Raw genomic sequence first — 19,717 nt, 5'->3', positions numbered from 1 at the left:
TAATAAATTATTTGTACTAGTGACTTTTATGCATTTTGTTCATCTTTCACTAAAAGTTACACTTTGTTCTTTGAGCTGAAGGAGTTTATTAATTAGTTTTTCTGTTAACTTTTACTTGTTATCGGCAGTTAATTAATTACTTTCTCCTATAAGCTTTATTTTTTTACTATATTAAAAAGATAGTTCAGTAATATTTTTCACTTTAAGCATAACTAAAGAAAAATATTTTTTCGTTTATGTTTTTCCTTTAACATTAAATTACTTATTTCTCAAATCAATTTTGAAGATCTGAAATTATTATTTATTAAAAATCGTACAAAATTCAAAATAGATAAACAAAAGTGAATAACAAGGATTGCTTTTGTCAGCATGGGCTTCTGACAAAGAACGCTGGAAAATAAAACTAGTCACTGTATCAAAGGTTAACTAGGTATTCAACGTCCATGTACTCTGATAGTAGGTGAGGTTAGTTTTCAACTATATAAGTTATGTTACGATTAATTATTTAATATAATCATTTTCTTCCACTTTGATAACCATCAAGAAATTGTCAGACAATTCAATAAAAGTACTTGTTGAAGAAAGATTAAAATGTTAATGCATTTTGCTAGATATTTTAGTTGGGTGTGTCAATGAATATTGCTAAATACTTCAAAGTTTAGGGCGTGCTTGGTAGGTTACCAAAAGCATTGGTACAAAAAATCTTGAGAAACTATTATAGTTAATTACCATAAAAATATATATATACTCTAGATCGTATGCAGAACTGTAATAATAAAGTTACATCTTATCATATTGAGAAACAAGATGACAATTACAATTTTATAAAGCAATAATATGACTTAATATTCTCAAACAAGTAAAATCACAAATGAACATAATTAATATTTTTTTAATATTATCATGTTTATTTATTATCAAATGTAAAATTAAAAAGACTTAACAATAAAGTGTACAACGACATTCAGTTGTTGAATGTAAACAAAGTACATCTCTAACATTTCTAAAATGATAGGAACACTGATCCTTGCATTTACGATCACCAGGTCCAAAGTTACAGTGATCTACTTCAATTTTGACCCTACATGTCTTACGTGACGTCCAATCTGAAACAATTCTCCCATCTATAGGTAACAAAGAAATAAATATCTCGCCATCAAATAGAATCAATAAAAAAATCTTTTAAGATTCAAGAATTATTTTTTATTCAATACGTAGAAATTAATAAAAAAAATTGTTCACTTTTAATACCTGATGGATATGTGAGAAGAAGAGCCACGATAGATAAAAAAGATAATAGCAAGAATTTTCTCATCTTCTTTGGTGCAACCTAAAAGTATTCCTCCTAATTAATTAATGAATACTTGTTTCTTGGGATAAAGTTGCTTAAATAGAAAATACATAGTAATAAAACCTTGATTTTAAAATTAAAAAAATCTTTAAATTAAGGAAACCAAATCAATTTTTAGAAAATGCATAGTAATAGTACATTGACTTTAAAATAGCCAAAACCTGTCAATTAAGGAAATTACAAAATTAATGGAATTATGTGTAATTAACGTTTAGTTGTTCCCTTTTTAGACTCGGATCGGAAATTTTGGCATTGTATTATACTGTAAAGCCAGAAAGGACAGCTAATTAATAATTACATATTGTTCCATTAATTAATAATTTCACACTAGATTTCAAGTCAAATACAACATTCCTTCATATCTCAAGTCAAATAAGTGTATACATGTATCTTTAATATCAGATATATTCTAAAATACAAATACATAGGGAGAGAGGCAAGCAAGAGAGTCAAAATGTATCTTTTGATGCTAGATACATGTATTTTTGATACCAAATATATTCTGAAAATATAGATTCATAGGGAGAGAGCTGAGTGAGAGAAAGAGAGAGGCGAGCGATATAGGAGAGAGGCAAATGAGAGAGTCAGTGTATCCTAAAATACATGCAAATCATGCTTGGATATGGTGTATCTAGAACAAATTATACCTAATTTGACTCGCATGTATCCGATATACTTGTATCTTAGTGCGCCGGATACATGTATCTGGCGAAATAAATATGGTATGGAAGGTAACTTCGAAAAATAAAGGAAAGACATGTTTTAGACCCTAAATTTGTGGGATTTGTATTGTTTGCTCATTTTTTTAGTTCAACCCTATCAAAACACAGACTAGACTGGCCACCCCAGGGGGTAAGCTCATACCGACGGATTTGACCTTAACTCTCAGTGAATTACTCATAGAGTATGATATACTTTTTTGTGTGTGTGTGCAGATTGCTGAAATATTTCGAAGAGTGCACATTTTATCGTCTTCATATATCCTCCTTACAGAAAAGGATGAGCTGAGGAAATATGAAGACGATGTCATTACTTTTTCTACAAAATTAACTTGTGATGTTTCAATAATTTGAATTAATCTAGTGTTGGATTAGGATTCAGTCTCCGGGATGAGTTGTTCATGCTCTTACTTGTGGTTGTATTAATAGGCTTAGTCAACTGGCTGACGAACTTGTGTTTGAGGTTGATTTCTCATATGGTAACTCAACTAATAATTATCAGTTGTATTCTCAATAGTCTAAGATAACAACGATTAGTTGACTGACCATTTGAGAAGTCAGCTCGCACACTAAATAATGTTACTTGTATTTTGTGTTGGAACTGATGGTTTTATTCATCATATGATGCCATCCAAGGGAGTTCTATACAGTAGTTTGGGATTTATAAACCTGATACTTTGCTGGTTTATGTCTAATACAAGTGGAAACCATTTTTGTGGATTTATCCGTCTTTGAATAGGTTTTGATAACACATCAATAGAAATGTTTTATGTTTTTTATCTGCTAAGATCTGTTAGAGCTGACTGATATGCTTGTTATTTTAAACAAATATCACTAAAATAATTGTCTGCATGACATTTAGGAAAAAACCAGAGGAAGAATATTGGTTAATCAATTATGGCATTTATAATCTGAAGGAACATAGATATTTAAGAATTAATTCTCTCTAAGCGATTCTGCAATTCTTCTAAATTGACTGCTGGATATTCAGGTCAAGAGTATTATCTATTCATAAGCTTATCTTCTGGCATTAATTATTTCCTGAGGGATAGAGTTATACAGTAGTAGTTTGCAGGTTCGTGGAACATTTGGATCTTGGTTCAACCTACAATTGATCTATTGGTTCCTTCTGCTCATACCATGTCTCTGTTCACAGTGAACTCGTGAATTTGAGTTAAGGTTGCAAACATCCTCTATTATTTCGGTTTTCCTTCCCTTTTAGGACCAATATTCTTGTGTGGGTATGTATATATAAGTGTTTACTCCTATGTCACCTGAATTCAGGTACATATTTCGTATCCAGATCCACTAACAAGGCTCCCTCCTTCCTTTCTTGTGTGTTGAAAGAGATTGATATTTGATGCATGATCTCAGTTTCCATGTGAATTTCCCTCCATTGCTGAAATCTTTTCAACTTTTTTAATGGTTGACAAATCCACTATTCAAGCTATTAAACTGGGACGATGATGAATCTCTCCCTCTATGGCTCTACATTTCTCCACTTAAATATCAAACTTGGTGTAATAGTCAGGTTTCTAATCCGTTATGTGTTCTTGCCACACTTGCCATTAAACCCAACTAAACCCCCAAGGCTGAAATATTTATGACTTATCTCAGCCACAATGCAAAGGTTAACTATTTACCAGCACATAAGATCCTTCCCTGGCAAAATAATGCACAGGCAGAAGTCAAAACGGGAATTAAAGAACGGGCTTTTAATGACACATCACGTATACTCGAGCACACAGTGACAGTCAATTGAAACACCAGGCCAGAAGTCCACCCTACATACCATGTACAAATGATCATGCGTCAAATTCAAGTTACGATGCTTGGGTGTACATTGACATAGAACTCACGCGACAAATGATTTTGTAATGCAGTCTTGAGAGATTCTCACAGGTAAAAAAGAGCGCAAACTGTAGCAAGGGAGAATTGTCTTCATACATAAAAGTAGCTCAAGTTAATTTGTTATCACACAGCATCTTCAAAAGCCTGTATGAGAATAAAACCTATAACAGAACCTTACAATTCTAGATGTGCTATTAAAAGTATTACCTCTCCTAGCACATTAATGAGGAAAACATCTCCAGTAGGTCACTACCAGGATCAAGGCTTGTGGACCTTGAAACCGAACACTCTGGGAACATAGCTCTGAGAAATTTTCTGTGGCTTGAGGTGTCCATAAGTCATCAAGAACAGGTGCGGAAATGTGGTTCCAAAGTAAGCTCCATCAATGTCTTTGGCATAGTAAAGGAAATGCAAAAGTGACATCGGTATAGATACAACAATGGAAAGTAGAAAATAAAATATCATCCCTACCTTTGCTGGGAAGAAAATGTCTAAATGTGTCGGATAGATTCAATAGTATTTACAGATTGATTCCCTCTTAGAATCTGTCCATCCATCCACAACTTGTTTGACGTATTTAAAAGAAAAGAGAAAAATAAACATAGTAACAGTTGTGGAAGAAAGGTTCCAACGCAAGATATCGGTTCTCTAAGCTCTTCCGATATCGAAAATGCTACTAACAACAATTATGCCTCAATCCCAACAAATTGGATAACTATATTATCCTCATTGACATTGCAACTCCACTTAAGCTCATCTCAGGACAATATTATACAAAATATAAAAAAATACTAGAAGTTCTCTATATTATCAAGTGGGATATAAATCTCTGACAGTAATAAAAGACTCAATAAAAGCTAACATGACAAAAATTGCAGCCAACACTAAGGTAAATTTAACATCCCAATTCTTTAAATTAAAAAAAATAAAAATAAATAACATCCCAATTTTCTCAGAACACCAATATCCTCTAAAACTTTTCACTACCAGATGAAAGATCCAATTTCAATTCAAGGTCGGGAGATACAAGACATGGTTCTACTGCACTACCTCTTGAACCTTAAAGAAAAAGACAAGCATCTGATTCCCCTTTTTGGATTATTAGTACATAGAAAATGACAGGGAACTTGAGAAAAGGAATTTGATGCAGGTAAAAGAAAAGAGGGAAGGATAAAGGAATGCCAATCATTTAATCCTCTCATGGTAGGCGAGAGGTGCAAGTTCTACCACATTCACGTCGTCTTTCATTTGTTTTTAAATCACAGAAGTCAAGTTCCTAGTTTTACACATTTCAGATGAAAGGAAAAGGGAAAGATGAGGGAATGAAGACAGTATGTGTTGATGATTGCATTAAGAAATAACAAAGCAGTACAAAAAGGATACTCTCATGATATCTCGACCGAGGTGTATACGCATCTTCACATCGAGGACAGTATATATTCACCCTGCTTTGTCGAGGAATGTCCGACTGACCAACAGGGAGGCATGGTTGTCCACAGCAGTAAACTCTTGGACATCTCCCAAACTCAGCATTCTTGTACTTCTCTAACTGAAAAGACCAGATACCTTTCCATTATTATAGTTATGACCGCATATAATTTTCAATGATGCAAAAAATTCTTACCATAGCAGCGAGTCCCTTTGTTGTCAAGATGTAGCGGGCATGTATTAGACCATAAAGCATCTCTGCAGCTGATTCAACTAGTTCATTCTGTTCTTCTGTAAACATATCACCTACACATTTCAGGCATTCTCATCGATCATAGGACCTTTGAGAAACAACCACAATATAACAGGCAAAGGACCTTTTTTAAATCCTAAAGGATAAACATGACTTATATTATGGCATGGAGAAATGCTTCTCAGAACAAGTACATATCTCTAATTTGCTAAAATCTTATATAGAGAAAAATCTATAAAAAGCCAAAGTTCTCCTCTAAGATATAAGAAAATACCAATCACAAACTCCACTCTGAACAGATGTTGATCTAAAATAAGATGTTTACTTTCAACAAAACACAGATCCAATGTTAATACTGTTTCTTCGACTGGTAGGTCAGTTCACTTGGCAAATTTATGACAAGATTATAAAATTATAAAGGACACTAAAGATATAAGAAAATACCAATCACAAACTCCACTCTAAACAGTTCTTTATCCAAAATAAGATGTTTACTTTCAACAAGACACAGATCCAATGTTAATAATGTTTCTTTGACTGGTAGGTTAGATCACTTTATGACAAGATTATAAAATTATACAGGACGCTACGTCAACAAAACCAGTCTTCATTCTCAGTAAAAGCTGGGGAGCTATTTCAATTTGAACGGTCACCAACACAACCTCTACTTTCAGAGAACTTATATACAAATACACCTCCTCTCTGGTGTCCTTTAAAACTCTCAATAGAAGACATGATTTCCTTCAAACTAGCATAGCATAAGAAGAATCCAGTGCATACTAGTACGGCAAGAATAATACACATGGGAAACTAATACAACAATCATCTCTTTTTTATTTCAACTGTTAGTAATAGAACAATCATCTTCTTGAGTGCAGATTATACTGAATGCCTGCAAGACAGATTATTAAGACATTCCACCTGCGAGTATCAAATATCAGCTAATATTATTATTAGATCCACAACGGCAAACAAAATCTCTTTAAATGCCAAACCATTTGTAATATGGTCCGTCTAATTTTCATCAACTACAACTGCAATTGACTAAGGTCGTTTGGTAGGGTGTATAAGAATAGAGTTGAATATGGTGTATTAGTAATGCCGATATTTAGTTATGCTTGCATTAGTTATGCTGAGATTATTTCTTATGTAGTGTTTGGTTTGGTGTATTAAAAATAACATGCATTGCACAACTTCTCTTCAAAAAAAGTTATTTACAAAAATACCCTCCACAAGTAGATGGAGAGGATGTGAAAAAGGTTTTTTGAGGGGCAATTATGTCTTTAATGCATGCATTGAAACCCCTTGCATTACTAATATCGTGGATTTCCATGTATTAGTTGTACATACCTTAATACCAAATAGGGTGTATAACTAATGCTTGCACTAGTTATACATAGGTTGAAAAAGTGTATCAAACATGCATTAGCTTTGTGTACTAATAGTAACTTGTTTGGTACACTTTTTCAACCTTTGTATAATTAATGCAAGCACTCTATTGTGTATTAAGAAGTGTATTACTAATACATGAAAATCCATGGTATTAGTAATGCAAGGGAATTTAATGTATGCATTAGCATAATTAAAGACCCAATTGCCCCTCAAAACCATTTTTACAGTTAATTCCACTATATTTGTGAAGGGTATCTTTGTAAATAAATACTTTTAAAAAAAAATGTAATGCATGCTATTTTTAATATACCAAACTAAATAATGCATAAGAAATAATGCAAAGCATTACTAGCATTATTCTTATACACCCTACCAAACGATCCCTAATAATACACAAAGCTAATGCATGCATTATTTTCCTAATGCACTCTACCAAACCTTAGATACTCAGATGTGCAAATCACAGTACATAGCAGAAAGAAGTGGCCACAATCTGGAAAGAGAAAACTCACCATGAGAAGATTCGACGTCCAGAATCAGATCAAGTGCGTAATCATAATATGGTACGAGGCTGCTTAGACCGCACAGGTTAAAGTCATCTTGGATGTAGTCATCATCAACTTCACAGAAGAACTCATTCCCACGTAGACCGCAGTACCATGAGATCCATGAAGTGTCTTCTCCATCAGAACCACTAATATCTGACGCCTCACTGTCTGTTTCAGATTCTGCTGCAAATGGGAAACACAAGTAAAAACTACAAGAAGATTTAGTTTCATAACTGGACAAAATCAATTAAACAGCTTAAGGAAATTTATAATTATAAGTTATGAATCCCCTTTTCGTAAGAACTTATGGATTAAGAGCTTGTTTGGATTGGCTTATTTTAAGTGTTTTTAAGCCAAAATAGCATTTAAGCACTTTCGGAGTGTTTGGGGAAATTTAAAAAGTACTTATAAGCACTTAGTTTTAAGGTAAAATCATAAAAATAAGCCAAAAGCCATAAGTTAGAAATCCTACTTATGGTTTTTGGCTTATAAGCAAAAGTCAAAAGCCAATCCAAGCAGGCTCTAAGATAAATTATCCAACATCATGAAAGGGCTTGATTATCCAAATAACTCACACTCATGAATGTCAATTAAAATGACTCGGCTTGATAGTTGCACACTTGCTAGCTAACACAACCTTTTTGCCTTAAATGCAGCATTATCAAAAATAGACCAAGATACAGATGATTCATTCAGCTGATCCCATGGATTAAAACTATTTTTTCCTTATTAAAACACCTAGTTGATTGATTCACTGGTCAAAACGAGCCAACTAAAGTTTTCAAATTCTCAAACTTTTCTTTATCTCATTAGTACCAACTTTAAATACTAAAGAAGGATTATGTGGAAAGAAAGGATCTCCAGGTGTTTTGAAGATGGTAGTTCAATCCAGAAGCTGCTGTGTATTTTTGGTGTAAACAAGAATACACAAGAGATTCAGAAGCTATTCTAGATGCTCTAGGATCTTTGTAAGGAGATAGAAATTTCTCATGTATATTTTGGTAAAATTTTCCAGTAATTATGGCCAGCACAGCCTTTATGCCTTTTGAATATATAAAATTTGTTACCATCTAAAAAAAATGATTAGTGTTGATTTGAAGAGTTATCACATGAGGAACAAGCTAATAAGATGTTCTACTTGTGTTCCAATTAAAAAAAGAAAGATGTTCTACTTGTATTAAATTTTATCTTTTTCACTATTATTGTTGATCTTTTCTTTTTAGCCAAGACCATGGAAAGGGGATAGATGAGAATTGACCCTTGCACCTTTAAGGTTACAGGGTTCAAGTTACTTACAAGCGAGCTCTCAAAATCTTTCTGGAAGTGCTGTACTTTATGCATTTCTCAATTTAGTATATGTTGATTGTTGTAACCATTAAAAGCAGAAGTAATACCTTTGCATCTGGAGTCATTTGACTAGTGGAAACTGGGAAGAGGAGACAAGGTTTTCTTGACATCCCTTTCTTTTTAAATTTCAAAGAGCCACGAGTCTAGTTTTGCATATAGCCGAAGAGAATTAGTGTGGAAGTCAGCCAAGAAATCAGCCCCATCAGTTGGCCAATTGGAGCAAGAAATGCATGCATGTGATCTTCCTCTTCAATGCTCATTTAATGAAACCTTTCTCGGCCTTTGGCTGAGATCAAGTGTACTCTCCAATGTTCATTTAATGAACTCAATGCGTGTTACTAACTATGTAGCTCACAGAATGATAAACCTCTTGAATTGGGAAATTCTAAGGGTAAATACATTAATAATCTCTAAACACGAGTCTGAAATCAAGACCTTATGTTTTTTTTTATCAGGATATATCAAGGCCTTGTATTTTTATATTCTAAATATTTTTTGTCTACATCAGGGCCTTAACTGTAACTCTCTAGTATAATGAATGTGAAGACTTCATAAAGCAATGGGATACAAAGTAAATGGCATCTCTTAGTCTCATGCAATTGACAAATGCTCATCCATGATCCACCCTAGGAAGTGCCAAAAGAAGAAAAAGAGCAAAAAAGCCATGAAGATTCGCCTGAATTATTTCACTTATTATAGCTAAACAAATCTACTATGTTCATCCTGGAAGATTTGTCTGAGTTGTTTTACTGATTATAAGCTTATTGTTACATGCATATCATCTCTGTGAAATAACAGTAAAAGTTTGTTTTCATGCATATCTCACAAATGGATAGGTGATGTTGCAACAATACCATCCTTTTATTCCCAAGTAAGTTTTGAACATGCTGAACTAACACTTCTATCAGGATATATCAAGGACTTACTACTCTGATGCAGTCAGTTGTACTACCCCACATACTATTTGCATCCTCACTACTCCCCCAAGCCCCTATAGTCACCAACTTCTCCCTAATCTCCTGAGCTTTGGCCTCAATCAAGCTTCCTCATCTAATCCTTGGCTGGTCATATGCAGTTCTCTTCTTCTTTTTTCTCTTGATATCGAAATTCATAACCACGAGCTTATGTTGAGTTGTAAGATTCTCGCTCAGAATAACCTTGCAATCATTGCATAAACCTCTATCACACATCCTTTTCTGAGAAAACCTCTATCACACATCCTTTTCTGAGAAAACCTCTATCACACTTCCTAAGGAGCAGGTAATATGTTTGTGTCTTAGACACCACACTATGATAGGTCACCAAGTGTTCCTCCCTCTTATGAAAGCTCAAGTTAACTATGACCAGCTCAAAAGCTATTGTGAAGTCTAAAAGTGACACTCCTCCGTCATTTCTATCCCCAAAGCCAAAACAACCATGTACTTCATCATATCCTCTCGAAGTGGTCCCTATGCACCATGTTGATCAATGTATCATGTGTCCAGGAAACCAAATCGGGAGGAACCAAGGCTAGAGATGTAGTCGGGTTTAAGTTGTGGTACTAGGAAGCTGGAGGAGTAGGAATGGAGTAGGCAGGGAACTTAGGGAGCAAGTGGGAGAGGATAGGAGGGTGAATGATAGGATGATAGCCATTAATAACAGCACTAGCACTAGAATCAACATGGTGCCACATGAAGCTTTAATATCGCCAAATGCAGAAAAAGCTAAACACTTGTAAGACTTCTGATCTTTACATCATGCTTTAAAATGTAAGTTTGATATAATTACTCTTCCCAATTAATTTCCATAACCATTAAAGTAAATTTCAAATGGTGCAGCCGAAGTTCAACCTCATAAAGCTAAAACTTTAAATAGCTACAACCAACATAATATATAAATACAGTATACTCCCTTTATTCCAACATATGACAATGTTTCCATTCCATTTTGGAACATCTAAAATGTTTAACATCCATTTTTGTACAACTTGAAAGAATTCAAATTATTTCCTTAAGCTATCCAAATGTTAAAACTTTGGAGTGATATTTTCTATGTTGAACTTTTCAAGTTTCAACCATCAGTTCAATATTTTCTTCCATTATCACTTATGAATAAATTCCTCCACAATCACCAATAATATTAACATACATACGTTCATATATGCATTAACATTTTAAACTCTATCCTAGTAATTTACCATTATAAAATAGGATTTAAGGAAAATAATGTGTGTAAGCAATATATACCATCAGAGCACTTATTATCAGGAGGAGGAGGAGCGTTTCTGAGCTGATCCTTGGATTTGGACAAGGCAAATCGATGATCCTTGCCATTAGTACCCTTGACAGTAGTAGTGGAGGTAGAAGGAGAAGACCGCTCCAAGTGCTTATCCAACGCTTCATTTAATCTCTTCCTATCACCTACACGTCCCATCTCCGGCTTCGATCCACCGCCAACTCTTCTTTCTTTGTACATATCTCTCTCCTCAGCTTATAGGACAATTAAACAACAGAACTCGAACCCTAGGGCTTCGATGTCCGAGAAAGGAGGAGAGAGAAACTTAGGGTTTTTGGTGGGGATTGAAGGGAGATAGAAGGTTATCCCATTTTCTCTCTCTAATCAATGCTTAATGATGAATTGTTTTAGAGAGAGAAAAAGAGGGAATTGTGACCGGAGAAGGTGATAAATAAACACCGGCGGGAAGAGCTTAGCTTAGCTTTGCTGAGGCGATTTTTTCGGATGCGTAATGCTAGTGTAATGTTGCTTGGACATTTTATCGTGGTGCGATTGTATACGTGTAACTTTTGTCACTGCTGACTTCACTAGTAATTTTGAATCTTTTGCTTGGTGGATGTCAATTTGCCAAATTGTAAAGGGTGGTTAGACAATTAATTATAGTTATACGGGTATTAATAATAAAGAAATTAGTTATGAATGAATTTATCTTATAGTTAGTTATTCATATATAAATAATTTTATATTTTATTTTGTATAAAATAATATATAGATTTTTTTATAATTTATATATGTATTAATTATGTGGGTTTTTAAATTGTCAATTAAATATCGTATTAATTTTATATATGAATAACTTATTTTCTATCCACCTATTAAACATCGTATAAGCTATACAAAATTAATACATGAATAATTTGTTTCTTATCCAGCTATCAAACGATCTCGAAGATCTTATAATTAACCTTTGGAGTTAGGCTCGTTTGGACATAATTTGAAATCAGGTTGATTAGAAATTGAAATTTTATTTAGATATGTAATTTCCATTTTAAATTATTTTTTTTTCATAAATATGAAAATCATAATTTGTGAAAACTATCCAAAAAAAATCAACTCTATGCAATCGTATCAAATGAGCAAATCATAGTTCATAAACAAGGTATTGAAATATCCTAAAGCATCAAATTAATAAATTAAATATCTCCATGTTCCTTTTATAAATGAATATTTACAATTACATGTTATTATAAATTTTTAAATACACATAATTTTACAAAGATTCACTATAGGTGGAGACTCAGATCATTTCCCAATTTCGGTGAGGTTGCATCCCGGATCAGCCATTGGCCCATTCTGATTTTTCTTGGTAATGGATACATTAACGCTACAAGTTCAAGATGAGGTGCTATAATGTATATTATTTTGTGGATAACATGGTTGTGGTTGATGAGACTTGCAGCGAGGTTAACACTAAGTTGGAGGGTTGGAGATAGACCGCTAAAATGTTTAGCTTGAGTAGGACCAAGACAAAATACTCAAATTGCAAGTTTAATGAGATAATGCATGAGTTTAACATGGAAGCAGGTTTGATACACATGTCATCTAAAAAGAGGAAGTTGAGAAAAATGGATAATTTTCCAGTCAAAATATTTTGCGGCTACGAGCACCTCCATCACTAAATATCTTGGATCTATTATCTAAGAAAATGAAGAAATTGACGAGGATATCACTCATTGTAGGGGATAATATAGAGACTCGCATCCGGAGTCTTACGTGGCAGTAAAGTGTCATCAAAATTGAGAAGATAATTGCTACAAAATGGGCCTGAGTTTTTGTCAATCAAGAATTCTCACATGTAGAAAATGAAAATTGCGAAAATGAGAATGTTGTAGTGAAATTGTGTTCATACTATAAGAGATATGATTAGAAATACGGATATTTGGGACAAGATAGGAGTGGCTTCTACAAAGGACAAGATGTGGGAGAGGAGATACATATATGTCATAGTGAGAGGAGATGTGGAGGTTGTCTATGAATGATTTCTGAAAAGGTAGAGGTAGACCGATAGACTGCTAGGGAGAGATAGAGGTAGACAAAAGAAGTATTTGGGAGAGGTGATTATATAGGATATGAAGTAATTTTAATTTACCGAGGACATGATCTTAGATAGGGGTAGTGGGGAGGGCATGGATTAGGGTAGAAAGTTAGTAAGTGACAGTGTGTTGTCTTATAGTCCATTCATATTAGTAGTCATAATATTGTTCTGGTAGTTTCTTGTTCTTCAATTTATGTTATTATCTGTCGTTCTTTGTACCTTGATTGTCGTATTGTATTGTTGTAGTTTATGTTATATTACTATATGTTGTTTCTTGTTATTATCTGTTGTTTTTTTGTACTTTCAATACTTTTTTCTAGACTGTTTTTTCTTGAGTGATTTGCGTACACTCTAGCCTTGCTAAACCTCACTTTGTGAAACTACACTAGATACGTTGGTGTTGTTGTTATTGCTATTGGTCCAATAAATCATTAATAATGGTAACTAACTATTGTTTGTTAAAATTTCCATGCATGTTACATACAATCTCTTCATGTCAAACATGAGTCTTTATTTTACAATTTTTTTTTATTGATCCAGTTTTATATTTGAAAAAAATCTAAAATTTCAAATCCTAACTGAAGTTAAAATTTTGTGTGAATTTCATAAATTAAATCATATTTCATAAACAAACATTAATTTCTCTTCCATTTTGTTTTCTTTGAATCCGAGATCACTATTCACTAGTGATTGAAGTTGATTTCATATCCAAATTATTCAGATTATTAGTATTCCTATAAAAGGCAATTGCAAGATTAGGCATAAATCAAATTCATTATCTAAAATGTACAAATTGCGTGGGATTAGAGTTGTAGCCACTCACTCTTCATCACATGATAGAAGTTGACGAATAAAAATAGAACTCCCCGAAAGAAAACAATGTCTATTTATGAACCAAATGATTCATAAATTCATTGTTATCGTACATAGACAAATAAAATAAATCCAAACTAGGAGGCTTCTCCAAAAATCCCCTAATGTTTCTATCTTATCAATTGGCATAAACCTGATGCTATGATAGTAGTTCTGAATTCTGAGACTTGGGCATATATTGTCACTTAATTGGACAAGAATCTCTATGCTTGTACAGTGACTAGGTTAGCATTTTAGTATCTTTCACTCTATATATATCTCATTAGCTCCACATCTAAAGACTATTCAAAAGCTGCTTGAATTGTAATATGAATTTACTGGCCCATCCCAGATATTAAGGAACTGTAAGCTTAACATAAAAAGATGGATAGGAAGCAACTTCAAAAACCAAAACCCAGCCATCCGTAACCTTAGAAAAACTCCCTTCAGCCACATCAAACCTAACAATATTTGCATACAACGCTAACAGCATATACATGATAGAAACTTGACAAGATGTGTAGTAGTTGACTGACTACTTGTGTAGTATCAAAAGCTAAAAACCACTCTGTAATTAAAGCTCAGTCATCATCGAAGTACTTTTCTTCAGCGTCATAATTTGCTTCTTTCATCCAGTGATCATCCAAGGTCTCATCCTCGTCAATTTTTGAATAATCCAGACCATCTTCTCCCAATAAAAACTTTTCCTGCATGATGTAAGCGAACTGGTCCAGTCGTTCTTGCATCTCCTCAGTTGACAAAGTTTCCATCACAGCAGGTCTTCTCATTTCAGATGGCATGTCATTAGAAGCATCACGGTTGTTTGGGTGAACCTTCAAATTTGATAGGAAAAAAATCTTTTTCTGATAAGTAATAGAAGTAAGCCTACTAAGGATAAAAGGCCAAACAGAAAGATCATAGTCTATGATTTGAGAACATATGTTGTGAGGGTACTATTTGACAATGCAAGCATGCACTCAACAAAACCAAGATATAACTCAAACTAGAACCTCTACAAAACTTCACTAGAACTGGAATGTGTAGGTAAGCAAGACAATAATGGTCTGTGATTTGAGAATGAAAATTGTGAGAGCTCCCTGTTGACAGGTAAGTATACACACCAAGGCAGAGACACAAGTCCAACTTGAGCTTCTAAAAAAACTTCTGAATAAACTGAATGTGCCAACATAAAGGTAACACTAGAAAACTTGATCTCCAGGAATATGAAGGCAAAAGAAAGCACAGAGAAGAGAAAGATGAAGCTAGCATAAAATCCTTGAAAAAGATAATGATGCAGGCATCTCCTGGCATTCCTTTGGCCCGCCAGGTTGGGCAGTCCGCTGATGAAGCAAGAGATGGACTTAATTCACCGAAGGACTAAATAAGAAGGTAAGTAGGAACTTTAATAGGTGCAAGCAAAAGCACCAAATGCTAGAAACCAAAAAGGCACAAAGACAACCACCACTCTGATTTTAACAGCAAGAGGAGATCTCAGGAGAAGCTCATAGAAGGTCTCCACCATAGAATAATCTCTTAAAATATCAGTTTTTTCAGCTGAAGAGACCTAAAAAATTCATACCCTTTTTATAACACACTTCTACTTCTCAATTTCCATGGAAACACAACGGCTTTAAGTTAGACTGTGCCAATAGAACATTCAGATTTAAGGGGCACCCTGCTCCCTGGTAGGACTTTCCAACTGGCAATTAAGAAGCATAATTCATAGCTCTCCAGAGTTTGTTAACATGTTACCTCAAAACCTCGCAAAGGTAACTGGATCAGAAGTTACAAAGACTTAGGCTCCCCAAATCCAGAAGGTAGAAAACTTATACAATTTAGGGAAGTACTAACTAAAGGAATAACTCCTTATGTTGTAACCCCTACACAAGACTAAAGTACCTCCAACCAATATCCCATTCCTACTTAACCGTGGCAAAGCTACAAAAAGAATATGCCATATTTGACAAAACACAACCCATATTATGTCTTTCAATTGGCAATCATCACTGTATAAGGTTACTCTTGAAATAGCCTGTTCAGAGTTACACGATAGTCGGCATCTTAAAATGTAACGTTTAAAGTTTACATTGAAGAAAAAACCACCATTCCCTTGTCATAAATGCAATATAATAACAACACACAAGACAATTATGAATATCTACTGAAAATAGCCGGCAAATTAGCATGTAACTAAAAAACACCACCAGACCCAGCAAATATTTTGGTATATGCTATCTAAAAAGTGAGAGAAGGTACAACAACTACCTCTTGTCTATTAGCTGAGATGGCCCTTTCATCTTCTTCTTGCTCCTGCTCCTCCTCGTCTTCTTCTTCCTCCTCCTCCTCCTCCTCGGTTTCTACTTCTTCTTCTTCCTCCTCCTCCTCCTCCACCTTCTCAAGTTCCTGATTGTCAAACCCTACCCAATCACTTTGAGCCACACCTCGTCTTTGCTGCTCATCCCTGATTTTCTTAACAAGCATTGCCTCTTCTGACCGCCTCATCAGTGTCTCAGACCATCGCTCCCCTGGTCTTGCCATGCTCCTCCCACTTGGATCTTGAAACCTCCCGATATACTCATGGTGCAAATATGGCTCTCTTTCCCTCATTGCATCCTCCGAGAAGTACTGTCCATCACTAATCAATTTGTCCAGATATGCTCGCCGTCTGTTCTTAATCTTAACTGATCTGGACTTCAGATCTTCTTGCGTTGGGCTAATAACACTTCGCAGGCGATTCAGATGCCAATTGATTTCATAATCATTTTCCATAGTTCCAAACTCATTAAGCTCATCTGATGTTAACTGCGATCCATAACGTTCTGAGATTCCAAGAATCAACAAAGAGAGATTTAAAAACACAGATTAATGAAGTTTATAAAGTTTCTTTATTTAAAAATAATGTAGCTTAAAAGTTCTAGTTCAGCACAGGAGTTATTAGGCCTTTAGGGGTCATTTAGTAGAGTGTATTAGAAAAATAATGCATGCATTAACTTTGTAAATTAATAGTACCTTATTTGGTACACTTTTTTTTTGGCTATGTATAACTTTGTAATGCAAGGTTTTAATGCATGCATTAGCCTGGTTAAATACTCAATTTCCCCTCAATACTTTTTTTACATTTTTTCCACCATATTTGTGGAGGGTATCTTTGTAAATAAATATTTTTTAAAAAAATTATGCAATGAATGTTATTGTTAATACACCAAACCAAACAATGCATAATTAACGCAAGCATAACTAATACAAGCATTACTAATATACACTATTTAGCATTATTCTTATACATCCTACCAAACAAGTCCTAACATCCTACCAAACAAGTCCTTAGTGAGGCAAACATCCTAAATAACATGGTGAATCAAATATAGGATCATTTACTGGAACCTAAGAATTTATAAGTTGAACCCTCAAATATAAAAAGAGGGAGGAAGCGCTAGGGACAGTTTTGATTGGAATAACCTTACAAGGTGCATATGTTTTGGAACACAATAACCTATGCCTTCTTCCTTTTTATAAATTTATATATTTGACCACTCTCTTGTTTGCCAAAATTTTAATCTCTCAAAACTGGCTTTCGGCATTTGAACAAACATCAGTATTGAGTAAAAGGCTCACACATGAGGAGTGCTTAAGCCCAGATAGTAAATGAAACTTGTCTGCTTTGCCTCTCTTAACTGGTGCTCACAAAAAACACAATAAGGCATGTGCCTCGTGGCTAGTGGTCTTTGTCTTTAAAAAGACGGCACTAGATAATTATTAATTTTTAATAAACGTGGTATTCGGGCCATCTTGCACACACCTCGATTAATTCCACCGAATACCTGCCACCTCCCATCGGCAGCATGTACTAGATAACTCTGTCCACCAAGACTAGAAAAAATGAGAATAAATCACCTAGTGTTTTTGTTTCTGTTGGAATTTGAACATGCTGATAGTTCTCAACCTACTTCATTGACCACTAAGCTACATCCTTGGGTGTGGGTGCGATGACACTAAATAATTATGAAAAAATCCATTGAAAAATCAACTTGCACTTACCTCGATTATTTACCTGAGTACCAGCTATCTCATGTTAGCATAGGCATCGGGTAAAGTCTTAGGTAGATAACGAGTAATCAAGTAATATGTTTGATCTCTATGAGGTCTAACTCAGGATCTTTCATGGTTTTCACATCTCATTGTCCGCTAGACCAACCTTTGGGTGCGAATTGATATTAAATTGATCAAGGAATAAGATTTTTCTAAACTCAAAATCATTTTTATGCTTGCTTAGCTGACGTGAATCATCTCATATGTTTCCCTTCAATCTCTTATCTAAATAAATATTGTTTGTGTTTAGTCATTTTTCCGTATTTGTACGTTAGCACCTTTCATCGCTAAAGCTCACTAGACTGAGGTGCTTTTGCCTTCCCAACTCTGACAAACACAAACATCAATAAGATAAAGAGGTGTAAGATTTCTTCAAAGATGGGGAGAACTCGACAAGAGATTCTATGTACATCAACTAAGCAACATTGTTTCATTTTATAATTGAAAATGCTGAATATCCTGGATTATTTTGGTGGAGGGGGACAATATTACACCCTAGTCAGTATGTCCTATAGGAACAGTGAATTCAAGGCCATTACATAATGAGGGAAAGAAAACATAGTGAATTCGGGAAAGTTGTTCCATCACAATCTAATAGTAGAATTTCGGCCATAAAAGACCCACATGATTGCGAGTAAAAATACAAATTAGTAGAGTAAATAGAAATGGAAAGAGTACCTAGAAAAAGAGGAGTGTCGCGAGAGAGAAGGTCAATAAGGAGGGATTTGCGTTGAAAGGCAGTGGAGGCGGATGATTGCTGAGCGCGTGGGAAATAGAGATTATCAAGCCCTGAAAGCCTCTCTGATATTTTCTCCATGGATTGGTTACTCAAAGCTTTAGCCATAGACGCCTAGATTTCCATTCCCACTTGCAACCGCCCGACAGTATAAAACTCATGTGGAGTCGGTTCAGACCTACCTTTACAAATTTATCCTTGGAACACAATTCAGCTCATATATCGGTCGCTTCATTTATTTCCTTTTTTTTTAAGCAAAAAGGGTATGATATTATCCACAACTTTGTAATTTAGAGTTAATATATCTTTGTTATAAAAATAGCTCACATATATTTTTATAGTTATAAAAGTGATAAATTAATTCTAAATTATTATTTTTTATTTTTTAAAAAAACCATGCATTTGATAGGAATTGAGAAAGAGAAAAAAGTATGAAAAAAATTTAAAGATAACTTTTTTACAACTATATTGTAATTTAGTTTCAAAACTTTAACTTCATTTAATGGTAGAATTTTCTCCGCAACTCTAAATCACTTGAAATTTTGAACATAGACTTAGTGAACTTTAACATAGTGTTTTTTGAATCTATGTTCAAAATTTCAAGTAATTTTGAGTTGTGGCAAAAAAATTACCATTAAAGGAGGTTAAAGTTTTGAAACTTTGAAGAAATTTTAAGTGTGTCTTATTGGGTTTGGTTGAATTCAAGCTCAAAAGATATTGTATTTTGATATCTAATTCGGGAATGCTACTATTGAAGTTTGAGGTGATTTCGTGAAAAATTGAAGAAGTTGAAAATTTGAAGTTCTTGGTATTCCTCATGTATTATTGGTGTTCTTGAAGAT

At 34.2% G+C, this 19,717-nt stretch overlaps 2 protein-coding genes across 4 annotated transcripts; both read right to left on the bottom strand.

The window, feature by feature from the left end:
- Positions 1-3,990: 3,990 nt before the first annotated feature.
- LOC129901492 (casein kinase II subunit beta-3-like) lies at positions 3,991-11,640 on the bottom strand. Of its 3 annotated transcripts, none has more exons than XM_055976689.1 (5): positions 11,115-11,640; positions 7,507-7,725; positions 5,546-5,655; positions 5,305-5,470; positions 3,991-4,310 (listed from the first exon to the last, which is right to left on the bottom strand). In XM_055976689.1, exons 1-5 carry the CDS (start codon positions 11,341-11,343, stop codon positions 4,180-4,182), a joined length of 855 nt encoding a protein of 284 aa, XP_055832664.1. In that variant the 5' UTR covers positions 11,344-11,640; the 3' UTR covers positions 3,991-4,179. The 3 variants fall into 3 exon arrangements, with proteins under 3 accessions (XP_055832664.1, XP_055832665.1, XP_055832666.1); XM_055976690.1 differs by having other exon boundaries at positions 7,507-7,722; XM_055976691.1 differs by having other exon boundaries at positions 5,546-5,640; positions 11,115-11,638.
- A 2,765-nt stretch (positions 11,641-14,405) lies between these two features.
- On the bottom strand, positions 14,406-19,071 carry LOC129901491 (uncharacterized). The gene is made up of 3 exons (XM_055976688.1): positions 18,818-19,071; positions 16,316-16,869; positions 14,406-14,883 (listed from the first exon to the last, which is right to left on the bottom strand). The coding sequence occupies exons 1-3, from the start codon at positions 18,981-18,983 to the stop codon at positions 14,632-14,634; spliced, it is 972 nt and encodes a 323-aa protein (XP_055832663.1). The 5' UTR covers positions 18,984-19,071; the 3' UTR covers positions 14,406-14,631.
- Between the last annotated feature and the right edge of the window lie 646 nt (positions 19,072-19,717).

Source organism: Solanum dulcamara, chromosome 8 (assembly GCF_947179165.1).
Source record: "Solanum dulcamara chromosome 8, daSolDulc1.2, whole genome shotgun sequence".
Taxonomy (NCBI): Eukaryota; Viridiplantae; Streptophyta; class Magnoliopsida; order Solanales; family Solanaceae; genus Solanum; species Solanum dulcamara.
This window is presented reverse-complemented; position numbering and strand designations above follow the sequence as displayed.